Below are 23,079 nucleotides of genomic sequence, written 5' to 3'. Positions count from 1 at the left end.
GTCGAAAGAGATTCCGAAAAATTTTAAGGGGAGGTTACTCATAAAATTTTTATCATGTGACATTGGCCACGTGTGCTGTGTGGCGGGAAAGTCCTTCATTGTTGTAAACAGCGAACTATTCTGAGGGGTCTGATTGTTGCCTGTGTGAGAACATGGATGTAGCAGAGCAAGCAGTTGTTACTAATCAAGTCAAAGATCAGATTGGAGAGCGATGTCAGAAGCTGTTTCAAGATTTTTTAGAAGAGTAAGATTTTGGGGACCTCAAATGTGGCTCAAAAAACGTATCTGTTGAATGAAATCAGGGGTATTATAGTAAATCACCCAACTTGTCCCCAAGTTTGTTTGCTATTTGTTAGGCACTCTTTTACTAACACCCACAAATTCAGTAAATGGGTATTATGACACAAATTAGTGTCTCTGCTATTTCTAATAATATAATGCCATAGTTAGTTGAGGCATTGAAAAAAATACGTTTGTTTTGGGTTACATGGATGAAATAAAAAATAGTGTAGGTAGGTATGTGAAATCATTATATTAAATAAAAAATTTTATATTGTGTATCACGAGATGATTTCTTGATTTTGTTTGTGCTTAACTGAAAAAAAATGATAGTTGAGCAGCTTTTCTTGAAATGTATCCGTAAAATGTGCTATGTTTGTTTAAAGTGGCCATAGTTTAAGTAATTCATGACAATTATACATGCTAATCTACATGTACTGCTCAGTATCATGTACTGAGTTATCATAGAGAACTTTTTATTCTAAGACTGCTAAACATTTTATTATTTTAGTTTTGGTGCTATTTACAGACATGATTTTTTCCTATTTTAGTGGAATTCCTTTGTATAGTTACATCCCATTTTGCTAATTTACAATTTGTTTGTTGACCTCGTAAGATCATCCCTGTTTTTTTTTTTTTGTGCCAGCCAAGTTAGGGCATCCGACACTTTTTTTTATGGCTTAGCTATTCAAGTATACTGTAGTTAAATTCTACATTTGTATTTCAAGGTTTCAGACAGATGATCAACAGAAGTACTTATCAGAGGTCCAGGAACTCATTCGACCAGAGAGGAACACATTGACAGTCAGTTATGAAGATGTTGAAAAGTTCAACCAACAGTTGGCTGTTACCATATTAGAGGAATATTACAGGTATTTGAAGACAACCTTGATCTTTTTCAATTGTCCTATCTAGAAATAAATACTTGCTAATTATTATTTTCATATTTCTTAAAGGGGAAGACCACCTTTGCATGAAGTTAGGCTCTTATGTAAAATCCTACGCATATAAGCAAAAATGAAGAACCTTTAATGCAAAATGTGCTTTTGTAAAGTGCTCAAGGCTATGCAAAAATCAAAATCTTTGAAATATATGTGGATAGTCATCTGGCAGAACTCAACTATCTGAAGGAAGACCATAAGCAGACCTGATTGATTTTACCTGTAACTTCCAGTTAGCTCATAACGTCACTAAGTCGGTTTGGTACTGGTTCAAGTACTGCATATAACATGGAAATGAAGAGTATTCCGTAAATATTTCTAAATTTTACCTCATCACCTAACATGCTGTCTTGTCAAGCTTACAGTTGCACAAATGATCAAAGAGAAATATTCAAAAGGTTTTTTGACGGCAACACCAACATTCTCCAGAAGTAGCCGTAAGATTTTCCTCAGACAATCTAGTCTTCTGGTTGCAAATCCTGTTGTTTGTCAATGTTGTCTGACATTTGCTGACACGTGCCACAATGTCTTCTGTATATATTTGGACCTGAAATTATAGGGGAAAAGTCCCAGATTTGTGGTTTCTTCAGACATCGTTATCAGTTGCTGTACCTATTTACTTTAACTTCACAAACTGACTTTGTGATGTCACAGCTCAACCGATCATGGTGGCACCCATAGGTGTGGGAAATTCAAATTCCCTTATCATTTATCAGGATTAATTAGTTAAGAAAAGGAAATTATTTTGTTTCAATCTAATTTTCATGAATGTATAACGGATAAGTTTCAATATTTATAACTTGCACAATATCGTCTTCTCCTTTAAACTGTGATATTCAGTAAGATATAAACTAGCAACATCTTGAAACTTGATACAAAATTACATGTACTTGTACAAAACCCCATTTTAGTAAAAATAAATTCAGAATCAGAAATTTTAGAATTTTAAAAATTCTTTCATTAGTTGATGACCTGTGTTTTTATGTACTTGTTTTACTTACCAAGTTCATGACAAACTGTAAATTTGCAAATTTGTTTTCAGAGTATATCCATATCTGTGCAGAGCTGTAAGAAATTATGCAAAAGATTGGGGACAGATTCCTCCAGCTAAAGAGTTCTATGTCAGCTTCACAGATGTCCCTACTCGACTGAAGTAAGACCTCATTTCTGCTTGTCATTATCCCCCCCCCCTTTTTCATGAAACAAAGTTTGGGGGTATATAGATTTCACCCTGTCTGTCTGTCCATCTATCTGTCCACAACTAATTTCTAAGCAGCTTGCAGCATTGTTAAGAAACTTAGTGGGATGTAATATAACCTCATAGAGATGTGCATACTGTCAGGAATTTAAGTTTTGGCGAAAATTGTAGAAATAGTGGCTGATGGACTTAGGTGTTTTTCAGCAATATTTGGTCAGATGTGGTGTCGGCAATTCCTCCTCGACGACTTGAAGGATTTTTATGAAACTTGGTGGTGTGTTAAATTACATAATTGTGATGTGCATATTTACTTTAATTTATGTTTGGGCTAAAATTTTAGAAATGACAGCTGTTGAACTAAGGTGTTTTTAAACAAATCTAGTGTCTGATGCGTTGTCCACAACTCCTCCTTAACGACTTGCAGGAATGTAATGAAAACTCTATGGAGTGTTAGATTACCATAGAGATGTGTGCATATTGTCAATATTTTATGTTTAAAGTAAATTTGCAGTGGTATTCTGTTACTGTGTTGTCATTAACAAACAGTTTGGTGTTTTAGAATGGCAGCAAAACTGTGTGTCAAAAGTGCATATCGATCCCCCACAAAAATTGTGTCCAATATGGATAGTTTGTCCAAACTGGTCCCTATATGTACAGGGTTTAACTGGCTTTCAGGGGTATTAGTCCCGTTAGGAGCAATGTCTTGTTTTGAATTAGGCTTGTCAAGAAATATGAAAATAGTACACTTTTGATTAGAAAATATTACTATGTATAAATTGCCAGTTTTTGTCCTTGTGACTCATTTGTCTTTCTGTTACTAAGCATTAGAATTAGGACTGCTGGTAGCTTCACTCCATACATCTGAAGAAAAGAAAACAAATGTTTACCACATACTACTTGATCTTTTGATTAATCCTAGAGGTGATCTTGTGGTACTGAATAACCTTGAGTGTGAGAGATATCATAGTGAGTTCTTATATCAGTTCAGTCACAGCAGACTTAAAAATTGATATTCATTGCTTCTCTTCCAAGTTCAGGACCTATAGGTGATAGAGTTGCAGCTGTTTGACTTGCACTAGGACTAGTTCAAAGTAGGGTATTCTCAGTTTATCAAACTTTCATGTCCTAAAATATTTGCTGGAGTGCTTTAAGCCACAATCAATCAATACTTTGACAAAATATAAAACTAACACATATCTATATACACATATCTTGTTGAGAAATGAAATGACTGTGATTAATAATAAATTTCTGTCACATTGAACTTAAACGATATATTTTGACTTATCTGTTGATTCGCCGAATTGTTGGTTGAAACACATTTTGTAAGTCCCAGGAAATGTAATATTTTCGTTAGTTGTAAGGCATGGGTGTTGTTTAGGAATGGGTCACAGTTATTCTTTGCATAGTTCAAGTTTTGCTGGGCTTGTGCTGCATGTTTGATTCCATCGTTGGTTTGTTTGTTTGTTTTTTGTTTTAAAGCTTTGTTAATTGTACAGTACTTAAATTAAAATGACGAGAACTGTAGGGGTTGGGCATACTGTGTGTACATTATTGTAAGAAATCTTCTGGTAATTACTTTACAGAGTTCGAGAGCTGACTACTGCTAAGATAGGTACCCTGCTGAAGATCACTGGTCAAGTTGTCAGAACACATCCAGTCCACCCTGAACTTGTCAGTGGAACTTTCATGTGTCTGGATTGTAGAACCATCATTAAAGACGTGGAACAGCAGTTCAAGTACACACAGGTATACCACAAAAAATTGCTGAAAGAATACAGAATTACCATGTTATTACTACAGTACAGTGTATTAAGAATGGAAGGTTGTTTTATTAAATGCTTACATTTTATTGTGCTAATGTTATGGTTTGTATTTGATACCTATAAGTCTTTTCAGCTCATTCTTCAGAGATTTACACAAAGTCAATTAAGAGCTGTTTTAACAATGAACACAACTGAAAATTGATAATACTATCAGTGTTCATTCCAGAAAATTGCTGAAGGGGGCCATTTCCCCCCTTGATAGCAAAACAGGGGGTCATTTTCAGAATAAGGGGGCCAATATGGCTATTATAAGGGGTCAGTTTTACAAAAGAAGAAAGATTCAACCAACAAATAATTTAACCTCAAGTTTGTATACACTTAATAGTTTCATTTTAAGTGAGATGCATCAACTTCAAATGAATAAAAAATACTAGTGTATGTTTTTTTTTTTTTTTTTTTTTTTTTATTATTATTATTATGGCATTGTGTTGATTCAAATTGTAATTCAATATGATGTTGCAGCTCCACTTAACATCTTTCTGTTCTTAACGGGATCGTATCCAACCCGGCTCAGGCCCACAAACAATGAACTGTTTTATCTTCACTCAAAATTCTCAACTCTAGGTTCATTGGCCATGTCAGTTTGTTTTCAGTCAGTGGGCTGGCTGATCTGTAATTTACTGGGTCCCGTCAATAGGATCAAGGTAAATGATGGTGTCCTCTGCACATCGCCTGCAATTTCATTAAATTGTTTTTGACCTGTGAAAAGTTTTCACTTTTGCTTCTCATTATTACTATGAACCGGTCAAGGCCATTGGCCCTTTTAAATGACAGAAAAGCGTCCAGACACAGAACCAAAAAAAAAATCTGGAATTTCGGAGATCAACCTACGGAACACTTTGCGCCCGCTGGGCCCACATGTCACAGTTTTTGTGCACCATGCATAAATATCTGCACAAAATGGCGCTAGGACATGCTCTGGAATGAACACTGGCCTTGTTTAAGAAAGTAGAACTGCATGTATATGCCTGATAAATATACAACTGAAGGACAAAATTTAAGTTGAATCAAGATCACTTTGGGCTTTAAATGAGTTATGTAAATTTCAGCCATCTATTTGCCGCAATCCTGTATGTAACAATAGGTCCAGGTTTATGCTGGATGTGAACAAGTCGAAGTTTGTAGACTTCCAGAAAGTCAGAATACAGGAAACTCAAGCTGAACTACCTAGAGGTAGCATACCTAGAAGGTTTGTTCTATTGATAGGACTTTACAGCAGCATGATGTTATTACTATTAACAAGGGCTGTCTATGTTTAAGTACATTTTGTAAATTTTTCAGTTTTTGGTTACTTACGAATTTCCCCATCATTTTGACACATCTCTCTTTTATTACATGATGTAAATGCATGTATATTGATGTAAGTGCAGCATTATTTGATAATATAGAAAATAAGATAAAACAATGTTAATCAGAAGAAGTTGAAAAATTTTTCATATTCATATGCTGTTTGTACAGTGGCGTCGCACAACAAGTGAGTGCTTTCATCTGAAAAAAAAAAAAAAAACATGTCTGGAAGTTTTTAATATTCTCTGTAATGTCGTAAAATATCAACATATTGTAATTTAGCTTAAAAATTGTTCAATATACACTTCTTTGTATGTTATATTCCTTATATCTCATTGCAGTGTGGAAGTAGTATTGAGAGCTGAAGCCGTAGAGACGGCTCAAGCTGGTGACAAAGCTGATTTTACGGGTACACTGATAGTAATTCCAGATGTTTCTACCATGTCTACACCAGGTATACTTTTTATTTTTTATGACCCTTTCTACAGTCTTTTGGCCATTATGTTTTACTGTAGCTAGTGTGCCTACTTTTTCATAATTTTTGTAAGCTGAAACATGAGTCATTTTTTAAAAACAAATCGGACTATTGTATGTAATTTCGCATGATAGGTTCTACTGTATGTGCAATACCGTATAGTGGCTATAATTTTGGAGTATTGTAGCGGTCTTGTCTAAAAATGAGACAATAAAATCTGCAAAATACTGACTCCGGGCTTAAGTACTCGGTGCACCAAAAATAAATGCTGAAACTTGGTATACTCATTAGCTCAAAAATTGCCAAAATAACCCACCATGGAGTAATGGAATTGGATGTGTTGGAGTATCCATTTCCTGTTAACAGATCACTTGAAATTTGGTAGTTTTTAACTTAATTTCTTAGATAGATAAAGGTCTTATTTCTTAACTCAGTTTAATCCACTGCTGGTAAACTTAACTGTGAGAAATTCATCATTCCTTGATCCTAAAATTCAGACCTCAGCAGTATTGCTGAAATAATTACATTGAAAATAATCTTTTCAGCGGCAAGAGCAGAAACTGGTTCTAGAGTGAAAGGCTCTTCAGGATATGATACAGAGGGAGTCAGGGGACTGAAGGCTCTTGGTGTGAGAGATCTGACTTATAAGATGGCTTTCCTGGCTTGTACAGTGTCTTCTGGTAACCCTAGAGTAAGTCTTTGAATAAATCATTGGCCTAGCATTTCTTGTCAACACTTGAAACAGTGACAAAGGGCAAGGAGCACGTAGCATAATTTTCTTTAAAAAGGCACCGATTTAGTGTATTATCTGTTAAATGCCTGTTAGGGAATAGGTATGTAACAATACATTTTTTCTCCAATGGTACATATCGCAATATTTAATCGTTAATGTCGTAGGCAGCCACGATGTACTGTGAACCGAATTGTCCCAAAGAATATAGCAATTTATTAGGGAAGACATGTAACAATGTAGATAGAACAAGCGCTGGTAAACTGAACTCATTATTTAATGTAAGTACATGTTATTGGAAACTTAATTTGTGCTGGGAATAGAGTAAAGAAAAAATGGGGGAAAAAAAACTGCTGAATATGTGCTCCCTGATTTCATAAAATAATTTCTGAAATTGATGCAATCTTTCCAGTTCGGTGGCAGAGATATGAGGGATGAAGAGATGACTGCTGAAACTATCAAGAAACAGATGACTGATGAAGAATGGCAGAAAGTGTATGAAATGAGTTTAGATAAAAGTCTGTACACCAATCTGTGTAACAGCTTGTTTCCCACAATACATGGTAAGTAATAGGAAATAACATTCAGTCTTGGTCTTTTTACATGAACCTCCTTGGTGATCTCATAGGAGCATGCTTGCCTTGAATGGGACTTTGAAATTGGTAGAAGATAAAGTGAAGGTATGTTGTCTCAACAGTGTGGGAAACCATTTTTTCCCAACTTGCCATTCTGGCTAGTGGAATATTGATCTCTGCTAGCCAAATAGAAATTCAACTAGTCAATTTGTTTTAGGTTTTTTTTTTCCGTACTGTCATCTGTTTTCTCTTGGATTTGACTGTCTTCTGCCAAAGGCCAAGTGAGCTTATGCCATCACTTGGCGTCCATGGTTGTCGTGTAAACAATTTTTAAAAATCTTCTCCTCTGAAACTTCTGAACTGACAGGTTTTAAACTTGACATGATTGTTCCTTAGGGTGTTCTGCACAAACTGATCATTGGGATTTTTGATCCATGAAAAAAACATGGCAGCTGTTCCTAAAAATAGAACATAGGGGTCAGATTGCAGTTTTTTGCAAATAACTCTAAAACTGTTGCCTTTAACAAATTTCTGGCAAGGTAGAATTGTTCAGCATCATGAGGTGGACCTATGCCAAAATTTTCAAAACGATTGGTCAACTGATGTAGGAGTTATGGCCCCTGAAACAGTTTTTTTTCCATTTTTCGCATGTGTAACTTTGAAAATATCAAAATCCATTGCACAGAATTCAATGAAAGTTTGCATTTATGCTCCTTAGAGTATCCCACACAAAATGGCCGTTGGATTGTTGATTAATGAAAAATATGGCCGCCATTACTAAAAATAGAACATAGTGGTCAGACGGCAGTTTTTTGCAAATAACTCATAAACTGTTGCCTTTACCAAATTTCTGGCAGGGGGGTAAAATTGTTAAGCATCATGAGAAGGACTTATGCTGAAATTTTCAAAACTATTCAGTGACTAATGTAGGAGTTGTGACCCCTGAAAGTTTTTTTGTTTTTTTTTTTCACATGTACAACTTTGAAAATCTTCTCTAAAACCATATAAGATCATTGAATGAAAATAAGCATAATAGTTCTTCAGTGTATTGTGCTCAAAATGACTGTTGTGATTTTTAATCCGTGAATAGATATGGCTGTCTCTACTAAAAAATAGAACTTGTGGGTCATAAGATAGGTTTTTGAAAAAAAATCAAGAATTGTTGCCGTTAGCAAAATTCTGGTTCAGGTCATGAAAATGCTATGAAAAGCATTTCCTGCATTTGACAATTTAGTTGATTTTAACTTAGCCTGTCTCATTCCTCAAGTTTTTCAAATAAGCAAATGGTTAACCAGGTGAGCAATTCAGGCTCTCTTGAGCCTCTAGTTTTCTTTCTTCAACTATCTTTTCATTTGTTTTTTGAATTTATCACAAATTTTTCCATTTTCAAATATTCCCTCCCATTGAAGTTTTTCATGTATTTTACAAATAACAAAATAAGTACTCCATTATTTAACTCGTATATTAAAAATAGAATTATATTACAACAGATTCATCATCACGAAACAAGAAAATGTTTATCATTTGCTTCTTGTTCATTTTTATTTTGACAATAAATAACTAATTTACAAAGTAACATATCTTAAATCACCAAGATAATTTCGTTTGAATACAAATACGAGATCGGGACCGTCGAGTAGGTTTTGGCACAGCCCTTTTACCGGAAATTAAAGTGGCTGATTGTAAACGATGCTTTACAAGTCAATATAATTGTGCATATCATGCTAAATTCATTCAAGCTAAACTTCTTAAAATGAAGGGAATATATTTTTAATGTATGATGTTAAGGGATGTTTTACTAAATAACCTGTTGGCTGGTCAAATTTCCTTAGAAATGGCCATTCAAATGACGGTTGCCAAATTGATGAGTGTAAGCTAATGAGAACTCGCCAAATTACACATCTACTCATATTTGGCCAGCGGTGGTTTTCCACACTGCTCCAGAGTTGGAATAATTAGTTGGATCGGAGTGACATGCCTACCCATAGGCTATTGCTACAAAATAAAATTCTTGACTCAGCGTGTCGAGTACAAAGCATGTGCTGTTGGGTTGGTCAGTTGGTCTCTTTCTGAAATGCATGAAATATCTGATATAGTATCGTAAACCATAATCAATCAATCAGTAAATTTATTCAAATGAAAAATACTAAAAACATGATTGCACTAAGTTTTAAAGTCCGCTTTGGAGTTTAGACAGAATTAATTCATTTCTTATTACTGGATCAATGGTTATCTTGAAAGGTTACCAGGCAGTGTTCTAGGATTCCACTTTCCCTGTCACACAGGGCATGTGCAATTTATGCATTGGAAAATGTATATTATGTTTTTCTTCCCTTTTGGCAAGAAGAAAACTGCAATTTTGAAGAATTTGTTAAATTTCAAAAGCAGCCGTTAACAGTGGGAAAGATCAACCTTACATGGAGGTTTCCTTTTGAAATGTAAAATTTTCAAAACTCCTTAAACCAATGTAATTATGTTTATGCTTGATGTGGCTGCCGTTGTAAAGTGACAATTCAAATTTTAATGCTCAACTGAATCACCGGTGATGTAAAGCTATAGAGGTTGAGTACCTTAGCTTGAATTAGAAGTAAAATACTTGAAAATTAGTTGACACTGTGTCTCTGGCTTTCTATTCCAACAGGAAATGATGAAATCAAAAGAGGAATTCTACTCATGTTATTTGGAGGCGTACCAAAAGTCACGCTTGAAGGTACCAATCTAAGAGGTGACATTAACATCTGTATTGTTGGTGATCCAAGTACTGCCAAAAGTCAGTTTCTAAAACAGGTGGAGGAATTCAGCCCTCGTGCTGTGTACACCAGCGGAAAGGCTAGTAGTGCTGCTGGTCTGACGGCTGCTGTTGTAAAGGATGAGGAGTCTTATGAGTTTGTTATTGAAGCAGGTGCTCTTATGTTGGCTGACAATGGGGTCTGTTGTATTGATGAATTTGACAAGATGGACCCCAAGGATCAAGTGGCTATTCACGAAGCCATGGAACAACAGACCATATCCATAACCAAGGCTGGAGTCAAGGTAAAACATAGCTGATGTAAATATTTTATTAACAATGTTTAGTCTGCTACTGGCATGAATCAGGAGTTGTAAAATTAATCTTTTATAGGGAATCCAACACTTTGGTTTAATTTGATATCCAGAACTTATCACTAAACTACTTTTTTTTTTTTTTATCAAAGTGTGTATAAAGTCACAGGGCTAACTATATAATTTTGTAATACGAAAAATAAGAAAAAACAAGCTTGTTACTCATGAATAATCAAAATTTTTCTGAATCCTATTTTAATAACCAATGAAAATGATGGAAGAATATGATCATGTTATTTGAGAAAAACAACCTCTTTTTCAATTAGCTCACCTGGCCTTTTGGCCAGGTGAGCTATTGCCATCACTTGGTGTCCGTCATCGTTAACAATTATACAAAACTCTTCTCCTCTGAAACTACTTGACTGATAGAACCACACTTAGTATAAATGTTCCTTGGGGTATCCTGCATAGAACTGGTGTGGGGATTTTTGATTTGTCAAAAAACATGGCCGCCATTACTGAAAATAGAACAGGGGTCAGACAGTAGTTTTTCACATACATCTCCAAACCTTCTGACATGAGTTAAAGTGTTTAGCATGATGAGATCTATTTCTTGTCAAAATTTGGTTTTAATCTGTTTAGCTATGTTGGAGTTATTGTCCTTTTTCAATAATTTTTGCTAGTTTTAATGTGGGGATTTTTGATCTGTCAAAAAACATGGCAGCCATTACTAAAATAGAACAGCGGTCAGACAGTAGTTTTTCGCATAAATCTCCAAAACTATTAGGTTTAGGCAAATTCTTTCATAGCTGAAATGATCCTTATTTTTAGGACTACAAAAGTCTTCAGGGATAAAAGTTGTCAGATGACTCCTTGTAAGAGTTAGTGCCCTTGAAAGGGGAAAAATGACTTATTTTTTTTTTAACAGTTTTCGGTCAATATCTTGAAAACTATGATAGATCAAAAGAAACTTTCAAGTGTTGAAATGATCCTTATGATAAGCCCTATCAAAGACTTCTTGAGTCAAAATTGTTTGACAACTTCTTGTTAAATTTATTGCCTTTGAAAGGCAAAATTCAACCAGATGGGCAACTCAGACTCCTTGGAGCCTCTTGTTTGCTTTGATATCAATATTTTTTTTAGGCTACACTAAATGCTAGAACATCTGTGTTAGCAGCAGCCAACCCTATTGGTAGTAGATATGACAGAACCAAGTCACTGAAGCAGAACATAGCCCTGACAGCACCTATCATGTCCAGATTTGATCTCTTCTTTATCCTTGTTGATGAATGCAATGAGGTAAGTCTTAGAAAAAAAATTCTGTATTGAACAGATATAACTTCTATCAAAAATATATTCTAGGGAAACTTGAATACAACCATATTCAAAACATGGGACAAGTGAGGGAAAAAAACAAGAGTGGAGCTACTAAGAACAGATAACAACTGAAACTAAGTACAGAAAATTTTGGAGCATGTGGAAACTACTTTAAAAACTGACATCATGCACCAGATGCCCTGTTGGGTTATAGCTAACATTTTAAATTTATGTGTTGCTCATGGCAAATCTGACAGTGTTTTGGAGGAGCTAACTGGAAAGAAAAGTCATTTAAAGTAGTAAAGTATTTGTTTAGATTTAGACTTGTTCACTGGACAATAATGTCAGTGTCCACAGTGAATTAGCATCACTAAAACTTTCCTTTACGTTAAGCCTGTTATAAACTACAAGGTATAAATAATAGCACTTGTGGATGTAGACCTAGGGTAAGGGACACCACTCTTACTATTGACCAAACTTTTCGACCAACGTGATGACTTCATTCAGAATTGTCAACTCTCCTTACATCTGTGGCAACATCCCTTCAGTACCCGTGTATGGAGTTTTCAAGTCACATCTCATGCCAGAGCTTGCCATGACTTTTTGTACTGTGCTAGACTTCTTACAGTTAGGTTTCTGGAACAGGGCTATGTTGCTACAAGATTGAAGTTGTCACTACAGGAGTTTTATTAATGATCTGGTGGATCATTATGATGTATCCATCTGTACCATGAAAACTGATTTGTTCATTGTGTCATAGTTTTCCTTTCCTCTTTCATCTACCTCGGACTTGACTTTTATGAGCAACTTGGCGGATGTTTCTGGAAAAGTAGAGGACGCTTATCCTATTGGTGCACCTGGTCCATAAAATAATGAAAACAAACTTGTGACATAATTGATTTTTCTCTTACAACAATCTTTTGTGAAAAAACAGGTGCTAGCTAAATAGTTCCAGAGACGTATCAAAAGATTTCAATGTTATGGATTATGGGTACAAATTGACATATTTTTAAGCTTTACTTATTGTATTGCAGGTAACGGATTATGCTATAGCCAGGAGAATAGTAGACTTACACAGTAGAGTTGACGAGTCAGTGGAGAGAGTCTACTCCGTAGAAGATATAACTAGATACATTATGTTTGCTAGACAGTTCAAACCAAAGGTAATGCATAAAGTACGATAATTTGTATTGTGACAAATTGATTTGAGATGGACGTATAAGTTCAAGACTTGTTTCACTAATTTTGGAAAGCTGATTCTATCTAACTGAAATGGATTTGCTTTGTTTTACTGACATTTTATTTGTCAAAAATTTGAAAAAGAATCTCAAGTACATTTTTTTTAATGTTCAGTATGTTTTAATACAAATTCTTTTGGTATAATTAGAAAAAAACTTCATACACTAGAAATTTAGTCGATGCTTACAAGCAGGATTGTTATCACCACAGATCAGTAAAGATGCCCAGGAGTATATGATAGAAGAATATAAACGTCTACGTCAACGTGACGGTACAGGGGCAGCCAAGTCATCATGGAGGATCACTGTACGACAGTTGGAAAGTATGATCAGATTGTCAGAAGGCATGGCAAGGTTACACTGTCAAGATGAGGTAATCAAGTCTCGATTTTTTTTTTGGTCTGACTAAAATAGTTTATTATGGCTTTAAATTCAGATATGTTTTGAAATATTGAGTTCCAAGTTTAACAAAGAGATCACTAAGTGTCTGTAGTTAATTAAGTTGTTGTAGCTCTATATTAGGGATGTAAATTTACCATTAACAGTCAAAAAAAGTTTTGAAATTTAAGGAAAAAGAGAACTTTAATATCTTGTTTTGATGATCAATGATGACTAATCACTGCGCAAATATGAGGGAGATTGGATAGATTACTCCTAGAAATAGTTGAGTGGTCTCCCTTCTTCCACTGTATGTTAGTGAATACTGAGACATATATTTGCCCTTTGCATAATGTTAAGTAATGAAGTGAATTTTTCCTTTGTTTGAGAAGTTGCTAAGTGATAGTAGAGTTACTGTTCTTCATTTGATTCTGTTAATCCTTCTGTTTTTTTAGCACTCTGGAATCAACTTTCTTCACTTGATTCTGATCAAGCTTTGTTCAGATTTTGTAAATTTAAACCTTGTTAATTGTCAAAGATCAAGATTAAAGTTACAGTGAAACCGTCTTAGTGACCGCCTATATTCAGCAATAAATTGTCTTAGAAGACTGACAAAATATCCCTTTGTAGTAAAATTATATAATAATTATATTTTATATAAAGACCTGTTTTATGTGACCATGATCTTGCTCTCTTTTGGAAGGCTACTTAACACAGGTTTTAAACCCAGTAGGTGGTACTCAACTCCTTGTAAAGGGGGCCATTTGTTTAATCAATATTGTGGTCTATGTGTTTAATAAAGGGGGCCGTTTGTTTAATCAATATTGTGGTCTATGTGTTTAATAAAGGGGGCTGTTAGTTTATTGTGGTCTATGTGTTTAAGTTGACCATTATTTTTTTTCACTTGCACTTCTTTGAAGTAAACTTTTTAAACACTTGCTACAAACATGATTTGACCCTGGTAGATGAACAATGGTGACTAATCACTGCGCAAATATGAGAGAGATTGGATAAATTACTCCTAGAAATAGTTGAGTTGTTTCCCATCTTCCACTGTATGTTAGTGAATACTGAGACATCTATCTGCCCTATCAATAATATTAAGTAATAAGTTTATTATTTCTCAAGTCTTTTCAAAAGTAGGTTTTAAATTTTTTCAAGTTACCTTATCATTTTCAATTGAAGTATGTTTGGCATGCTTAATATATGAATTATGTTGCTAAGGGAGAAAAAACAACTGCTGATAAAAACTTGTGTTTTTAGGTTCAACCAAAGCATGTAAAGGAAGCATTCAGGTTGTTGAATAAGTCTATCATTCGTGTAGAACAGCCGGATATCCATTTGGAGGAGGAGGAAGGAGAAAATGAGGAGGATGTAGAAATGGAAGGTTTGTAATGAATATTTCAGATTTAAAAGTCTGCATTATTTCATTATTTTTACTGATTGACAAAATGTCCATTGTACCTGAAAATGTAGATGAAGTTATTTGGTGTTCAAATTTTTGAGAGAATGGTTTTGGGAAAAAAAATAGTGCCTCCGACATATAAAAGAACAAATTGGGATAGCACTCTCTGATTTAAATCGAAGTCTACTTTGTTAAAATATGTTGCTAAGTTTTATATTTACTACATGTAAGTTTAGTAATATCCTATCCCATACATGTTCATATATCTTTCAAATTTGGCAGTAATATATGAAAGCAGAAATTAAATGAATGGATTGATTGATTGATTGTTGGGGTTTAACGCCCGAGCAGCAATATTTCAGCTATATTCAGGCGATGAACATGAAAGGGATGTTAAAATGAACATGGAATGATGAAAAAAGGGATGGAACACAGGCAAAATAGGGTCGATAAATTTTGATTGCCACTAGAAAAAGGGAGGGATGGGTAGGGTCAATGAATTTAGCCTCCTGTGGCTGAGTGCAAAGGTTCCTACTATCGAATACCACAGCAGGGTTCTTTAACATGCGAGGAACATGGCATCTTTCCCAACACGGTGCACCACTATGGTTTGCTGTCGGGTTGTCCGTATTATAGCCTGACAACCCCAGGATGTAACACACCAGGGGTACCCCATTCCACCACCTGGGGCACACATCCCAGTTGCTCTGTGGGCACAGCGCCTAGCCCTTGGCTAGGTTTCTGAGCACTATTTAGTCGCCTTTTACGACAAGCTTAGCACTGCTGCAGGCCTATTCTTTGGACACCCGGACCTGCATGGGGTTAAATGAACGGAAGAAATACATGTATTTATAAGTTCTGTATGTGAAGTTTTGTTTTTCAGAGTCTAGTCCTGTAGAACCAACTCCTGCAGAACCAGAAACTCAACCAAAGAAAGGCCTTAAACTGTCTTATGAGGATTATAAACACCTTGCTAACCTGTTGGTTCTTTATCTAAGAAGACAGGAGGAGGAAACTATGGGTGAGTTAGGTCGTTCTTCATAGAAACCAATGAGGGAATGGAGCATTTTATTTCACCATTTTATTCTCCCCAAATTGATGGTTGCTTTTTACAACGTTCAAAATTGTGTGTAAAGTTCATGTAGATTTTGTTAACTATTGGTTCTCCACTGATATCACTTTAGACCTCTCCTAGCACATGAAAACCATACCCGAACTTAAAATGTATGCCTCCAATAGAAATTTTGCATGTTACTTTAAATCCAGATGTAAGTGTCTGTAAAGACTTTGACAATGAAGCCATTCTTCTTGCCTTAGGCCACACTAAAAATGTCTTTAGTTTCACTAGCTGACCTTACCTCCTGACTAAGGTTAGGTAGGTAAGGAAAACAATTCTTCCCCAACGTTCAAATGTTGGGAACTATGATCAAAGGAGTAAAAATTTGTGTTGAAAATTGTAAAAATTCTAGTCAGAGAATGGCAATAAAATAAATTTGGGTAGGACCAATTTTAATGGGTAGATAGGATACGGGAAAACAGACTTGATTTTGATTTTGCCTTTGTAGGGGTTGAGCAATCAAACTGGAAAGTTCTCACTGAAGAGATGTACATGTATTAAAGTGTTTCTTCTTCTTATTCAATAAAGAAGTGTCACTTCTCCAGGTTGATTTAGAATTAAAAAAATAAAATTCATTTACAACAGTTTCGTATGTTTTTAGATGAGGAAACACAAGGTGTAAGAAGGAGTGGTCTTGTTGAATGGTACCTTAGAGAAATTGAAGGTGACATTGATTCGGAAGCAGAGCTGATAGAGAGAAAAACTATTGTTGAGAAAGTTATTGACAGACTTGTCTTACATGTATGTATTTTGATTAATGGTATATTTATAAGTAAATATGAAGGATTGCCTGCTAAATAACAAGAGTAACACTGGTCTGAGAAATTTTTTCTTAACCTTCATGTCATCTCCTGCCTAACAAAGTCATAAGATTTCATTGCATCACAAACAATTTAGAATATTACGCATAGTTCTGTTGAGTCAGGGCTGGATTACAACACTTGGGTATTTTTAAAAAATATTGAAGATTCTTTAAACTTGAATTTCTAGTGTCCCACATTACAATGATTAAATGACTATTGTCAATAGTGGTTGAACTGGTACACTTGCATTAAAAATGTAGGAAGTAATTATTGTGTTAGTAGAACTACAGTTCCTGTGAATCTTGATAAGAATTAAAAATTTTGAATGAAAAAATGTATGTCTGTGGCCTAGGATCAGGTTGTTTGTGCTCTTGCATAGTGTAGATCGGGCATATCTTACAAATGGGTTCTGTATTGTAGTCTTTTACATGCAGAGATGAAGTTTTTCTGCTTTTCAGTGGAATTCTGCTTTTTCATATCTGGTTTTAAGCCCTTTTTTTTAGCTCACCTGGCCAAAGGCCAAGTGAGCTATTGCCATCACTTGGTGTCTGTCATCGTTAATATACCCTGAAACTACTTGACTGATTAGAACTAAACTTGGTATAAATGTTCCTTGGGGTATCTTGCATAGAACTGATGTGAGGATTTTTGATTCGTCGAAAACATGGCCGCTGTTACTAAAAATAGAACATAAGGGTCAGACAGTAGTTTTTCACATATATCTACAAAACCGTTAGGGTTTGCTAAGTTCTGACACAGTAGAAGTGTCAAGCATGATGAGATCTATCTCTGGTCAAATTTTGGTTTTAATCTGTTCAGCCGTTTTGGAGTTATTGCCCTTTTTCAACGATTTTTACTATCTGTAATGTTATTTCATTCAAAAATCTTCTCCATGACACTATTAGACCACCCATTGAAACCAAATTTGTTGTGAATGTTCCTTGGGGTAGCCTGCATAGAACTGATGTAGGGATTTTTGATTCGTCAAAAAACATGGCCACCATTACTAAAAATAGAACAGTCAGACAGCAGAGTTTTGCATATATCTCTAAAAGCATTAGGTTAAGCTAAATTCTGACGGGGTAAAAGTGTTCAGCATGATGAGATCTATAACTGGTTAAATTTTGGTCTTAATCTGTTAAGCCATGTTGGAGTTATTGCCCTTTTTCAACGATTTTTGCTATTTTTAATGTTATTTCTTTTCAAAACTCTTCTCCTCTGATACTATTTAACCAATTGAAACCAAACTTGTTATGAATGTTCCTTGGGGTATCCTGCATAGATCTGATGTGGGGATTTTGATTTGTCAGATGTTTTTCGCATATATATCCAAAACCGTTAGGTTTAGGCACATTCTTTCAATAGCTGAAATGATCCTTATTATTAAGACTACAAAAGTCTTCAGGAATAAAAGTTGTCAGATGACTTTTTGTAAGAGTTAGTGGCCTTGAAAGGGGAAAAATGACTTTTTTTTTTAACAGTTTTCAGTCAGTTATGTTGAAAACTATGATAGATTAAAAGAAACTTTCAATTGTTAAAATGATCCTCATGATAAGCTCTACCAGAGACTTCTTGAGTCAAAATTGTTGGACATATTCTTTGCCTTTGAAAGGCAAAATTCAACCAGGTGGGCAATTCAGGCTTCTGGGAGCCTCTTCTTTTTTTTTTTTTACTGTATATTTCTTTTGATTTTGCCAATTTTCCACGTTGTTATTTTTTTGACATTGTAAAATCAACCCTGTACCTGGTTCCTATGTGTGTAGAATAGACAGAATTCCTCGTACTGTTGTAAAGAGGAACATTTTCTAATTTTTTATAATATTCATAAATGTTTTTTTTGTTGTTGCAGGATCATGTGTTGATAGAATTGAAACAGACTGGGTTAAAAACAAGTGAAAGTTTAGTGAGAGAAGATGATCCGTTCTTGGTTGTCCATCCAAACTATGTTATCGACTCGTAGATGCTTACAGTTTGAATTCAGATAAGACATGGAAGTCTGTCAAAAGATAATGCCAACAATATGAATGGAGTTAATTTAATATGGCTGAAAATTCTAATAATTGTCTTAAAAATACACATATTGTTTAGGCTGTGAAACAGGTTATCTTCTGAGGATAATTTATCTTAGAAAATCAATTCATATAAGTGCTTTATTATATATGTGAATTGCAATTTTGTTTATATCATGACACTCAGTAAATAATTGTTATGTTTATGTTGTCAAATTCGTTAACCAATCAGATTCTAAGAGGTATTATTTACCAAGTAGTTATGTTGAATCAATTTGTATGCAGTTACTGTGATTCTTCGTTCTTTAGAAGGTGATTTTCATATGACTTGCTACCCATTAAATTGATAATATAAAGTATTGTGAAATCTGCTTAAACCCAATCTCTTTTTGGACTGATAGATTTGTTGGGTTAGATCAGGTATTCTGTCAGGTTCAAAATGTATTGAAATTGATATGAAGAGAATTCAGAAGATTTTATTGGAGATGTGGTATGATTGCCAATGTGACAATCATCCACCTAATGCCAAGTCATGAAACAATTAAACTTGTACATGTCTTCAATGATGGGCCGTAAGGCAAGCTGCAAAAGGCCCTAAAATAAATGAAGTGAAACTATTTATAAAAGATGAAATTGACCTAATCTATACAAAAAAAAAATGTACAACGAATAACAAAGAACAACAATCACTGGTATACAGGTTTTTGGCTTGCGACAGGCACATAAAGTATGTGACATGATTGTGAGTGCTCAACCCTCCCCCCTAACCCTGGGACAGTGGTGGGAAAATGCAACAATAAATCTGTTGAATTAGAAGATGTTAGGTTTACACAGATTACCAGTTTATCCAGTGTTTAGTTTAGACAGGTTTCACTGTATATCATTTTGTTTTTCATTCCTGTAAATTCATCTTCGTTATTTGAATATGCTTAAAGAGGTAGACCTAGGGGAAGGGACACCACTATTACAAATCATTGGAATGTTTGTATTCACCATTTACATCAATCTTGTGTAAGCATTCTGTTCTGAGTGAAAGCTTGAAAGGCTTTGGTGAAATTGAATATGATACAAACATATCACTGATTTCAAGAAATACGTCCCTTACTTTAGGTCTAACTCCTACTTAATGTACATTATACTGTATAACACTTTATTTTGAATGAATTGATTGTAAAATATGCATACAGATTGAGAGTTTGATTTCGTTTTCTACAGCAATAATAATTTGTATATTTTATGTGTATATGAACATTTTGATGGAATTTTGACTGGAATTGTAATATACATGAGTTTTCACATAAGTTGTATATGTGTATGTTGTATAGAAAAAATGAAACTCTATAATTTATTTGTTCTTATGTGTAAATGTTCAGGTTTTCAATTTTTACAAGTTTATAACCAAAACTGTAATAATATCATATTTAAATTCACAATATTTTTTTCACACTCTTGCAAATATTTCCAACTTTATTATTAAAAAAACTAATACTTCTTGCAGTTAAATGTGCACTGGACAACTGAAAAGCAGCTATAAATGAAGTGTGTGCTTTCAAAAGTGCAAATAGTATTTTTATGTGAACTCTGTTTATGGATATTGTCTTTCCATGTGTTTTAAAAAAATATGCCAAAACATTACAAAACATTTTTGAGATGTCATATTGGAAGGAAAGTTCCTTTATTTTTTCATCCTTCGATTATTTTGTTTCATAGTTGTTTTAAAAGCAATATTAAGGAAGGGCAAATAATGTTCTTGAACACGACCCAACTGTTAATTCATTTTGTACATATGTATAATAGGTGCTGTAGATTGATATATACCTTTAGATATGGCACATCACAAACTAGTGTCTGTTTGTTATTTGTTGATTTTGTTACAGTGAATAAAACAGTTAACTTCAGGTGATAGAGCTGGTCTTCTTTGTAAAGAATTGACCATTACCTGATAAATGCCATAGGTAGTTCACTAGACAATTGAGAACGAGATTTAAGTACCATTCTGTGTAAGAATCAGGCAATGGGTGGCACATCATAAAACTCAGTTTGGTCTTTTTTGCCTCAAATATATTTAATTTATCTAGAAAACAATTGAAAAGCTATTTGAAATTATCCTGAAGCATCTGTGACATAGATATTTTTTGACTGCTTACTTGTAAGGGAAAAGTGCTTTACAACTAAATTTGACCTAGCAATATCTTTAAAGGGCAAATTTTACTAACACTTTGACCGTTATTTCTGGAGGTTATCAGCTGTAAATACTCATTTTTGCAATACCATCTCTGTATTTTTTTCCTTCATGTGCCACACCTTGTACACATTTTGCCTGATTCTTAGAAGGAGAAGTACTTAAAGTTCTATTATTCAATAGGTATTTCAATCTATGTCGGATAAAAGTTTAAATCTCCTCAACTGTGTTGGTAACTAACTGTTGGCAGTTATTAAGGTAATGGTCATTCAACCAAAGGAAGAACAGATCTATCCTCTGAAATTAACCGTTTTACTGGTTATAATCTCTTTAAACTTGTGTTATGAAATATGTTGTTTGTTAATGAACTTATGCAAAGTAAATCTCAGATGTGTAAGGTCACTCGAAGAAAAACATTGATATATACTTAGACAGATCTCCACTTTTACAACTACCGTTGTGTGTTCAGTTTAATGCCTGGTGAAAGAAAATGTCACATTTCTATATTTATACATGAACAATCAAGAACAATTTGTGTATATCCATCTTTTTTTTTATTAAGCAATCAAGAAATCATGTATTATTTTGTTTTCAGTTTATTCAACATTAACTTCCACCGATTGCTTCATTGAATCACACATGTATTATGTGCTTTGTAGAAGTATTCAATGTGTTCGAAATATTTTTTACATGTTTCTGATTGTTTTAAACTGACCAGATGTGTTCAAATCAACTGTAGTCATGTTTATATCACATTCAATGTACAATTGGGTACTGTCATCAAGGGCATTCTTCCTAAACATTTTATTTCAACTATTTTATACATGTTAGTGTTTTTAAATTCAATTTTTGAAATTCATTGTGACCTAAACCAGTGTTATGTTGATTTATGACTAGGATTTTAAACAATTTTGATAGAAATTATAAGTATTGTTTAACATAATTTTAATCGTGATAAATCTTTTGGACAACCATGTATTGATAATTTTAATCGTGATATATCTTTTGGACAACCATGTATTGTATTTTTCTCTCAAAATTTTGTGTAAAGTGACAATTCCATACAAAAATGATTTTTTTTTACTGTTTTCAACTTCTGTATTCATATTCAGTTCTGATAGAATCATAGATGACAGAAGTGCTGGAGTTGCATTCAAGGTTATTATAGACTTTCGAATTTGTTGGGAAAGAAAGTTACAACTTACATGTTCATACTTTAATAAAAAACAATGGAGTGTTTATTGCACAGTATTGTTTCTTGGATAGTATTTGGATTATCCCACCAGTTGTTGCTCAAAACTACATGAATTATCTTGTATTTTAAAAAGCAACTGTGTCCTCGTTGTATTAATTTATTTAAGAGCAAGCAAAAGAAGAGGAACCAGTCCACATGATTTTAAGAGCCAGTAAAAGAACTTGTTTATAGAACCTGAAATTTCATACTTTTAATATATTGTCTCTAAAAGACTCCTAAAAGATATATTTAGAAGTAGGTTTTATGACCTTCTTTTCATGATTTCAATATGTTCCATTTTTAAGCCACTAGCCTGACTCTTTTAAAAATATTTTTCGCATAAGTTATAGCAAATCCTTATTATATTTTTACAAACATGGAGAGCTAGTGTCAAAAGGCATCCTTAAACTTTTATTTAGATTATTTCTATGATTCATATTTCTTTTTGCTTATATAATTCTACCTGTAGTAACATTTTACTTGCCAGAAATTTAATATCTGTCTCTCAAACAAACATCATTCACTGCCAATTCTTCGTAATAAATGGGGCATAATATTTATGACCTTTGGGAACTTTTATTAAGTATTTTTTTGTAGAACAAATGTGTTTAATCAGGGCCTTACAATGTGTTCAGCCTTTTATATAAATGAATTATTATATATTATTGCATGTATTCAGTCTCCACTTTTACCACAACATGTGTTCAAAATTGTACAGGTTGGCATTATACAGCCATGGAATAAAACTATACAACTCTCGTTATTTTTTTGTTTTTTTTCATTATCATTTTATTAGTTGGTCTGTAAATAGTTGTACTACATCTAAATCGCTTGGATATAGCTGAAATAACGTTGCTTGGGCGTTGAACCCCAAATCTACATCTGAATATGCACTTTCCTGATTCTGCAGCAAGTAATTTTCATGATGGGCAATTCAGCCAATCAGAGCCCATTGGGCTATATAATGTTCGTTGTTTTTTTTTGTTCAATGAATCGTAAGGGCAAGAAAACTATATGTCAGTTATGTTTTGGCAAAACTTGAC

The 23,079-nt window shown here is 34.0% G+C and overlaps 1 protein-coding gene across 1 annotated transcript; it reads left to right on the top strand.

The window, feature by feature from the left end:
- The first annotated feature begins 61 nt into the window (after nucleotides 1-61).
- Nucleotides 62-22,799, top strand: LOC148612285 (zygotic DNA replication licensing factor mcm6-like). The gene is made up of 16 exons (XM_088593582.1): nucleotides 62-244; nucleotides 1,008-1,151; nucleotides 2,263-2,373; nucleotides 4,005-4,167; nucleotides 5,294-5,433; nucleotides 5,873-5,985; nucleotides 6,552-6,697; nucleotides 7,149-7,299; nucleotides 9,953-10,344; nucleotides 11,497-11,652; nucleotides 12,705-12,833; nucleotides 13,120-13,281; nucleotides 14,550-14,673; nucleotides 15,575-15,712; nucleotides 16,410-16,549; nucleotides 18,461-22,799. The coding sequence occupies exons 1-16, from the start codon at nucleotides 153-155 to the stop codon at nucleotides 18,569-18,571; spliced, it is 2,412 nt and encodes an 803-aa protein (XP_088449708.1). The 5' UTR covers nucleotides 62-152; the 3' UTR covers nucleotides 18,572-22,799.
- The last annotated feature ends 280 nt before the right edge of the window (nucleotides 22,800-23,079 follow it).

Source organism: Perna viridis, chromosome 7 (genome assembly GCF_037379345.1).
Source record: "Perna viridis isolate PV_CMFRI_1.1 ecotype Kerala chromosome 7, ASM3737934v1, whole genome shotgun sequence".
In the NCBI taxonomy this organism is placed as follows: Eukaryota; Metazoa; Mollusca; class Bivalvia; order Mytilida; family Mytilidae; genus Perna; species Perna viridis.
Note: the sequence above shows the minus strand (reverse complement) of the source record. Positions and strands in the feature narration are given on the sequence as shown.

What these genes read in the sequence shown, in the direction of transcription:
- LOC148612285 (XM_088593582.1), top strand. Translation starts at nt 153, where the DNA reads ATGGATGTAGCAGAGCAAGCAGTTGTTACTAATCAAGTCAAAGATCAG. An exon ending in AGAGGTAGCATACCTAGAAG is followed by an intron (nt 5,434 to 5,872) that starts GTTTGTTCTATT and finishes ATCTCATTGCAG; the next exon opens with TGTGGAAGTAGTATTGAGAG. An exon ending in TAACCAAGGCTGGAGTCAAG is followed by an intron (nt 10,345 to 11,496) that starts GTAAAACATAGC and finishes TATTTTTTTTAG; the next exon opens with GCTACACTAAATGCTAGAAC.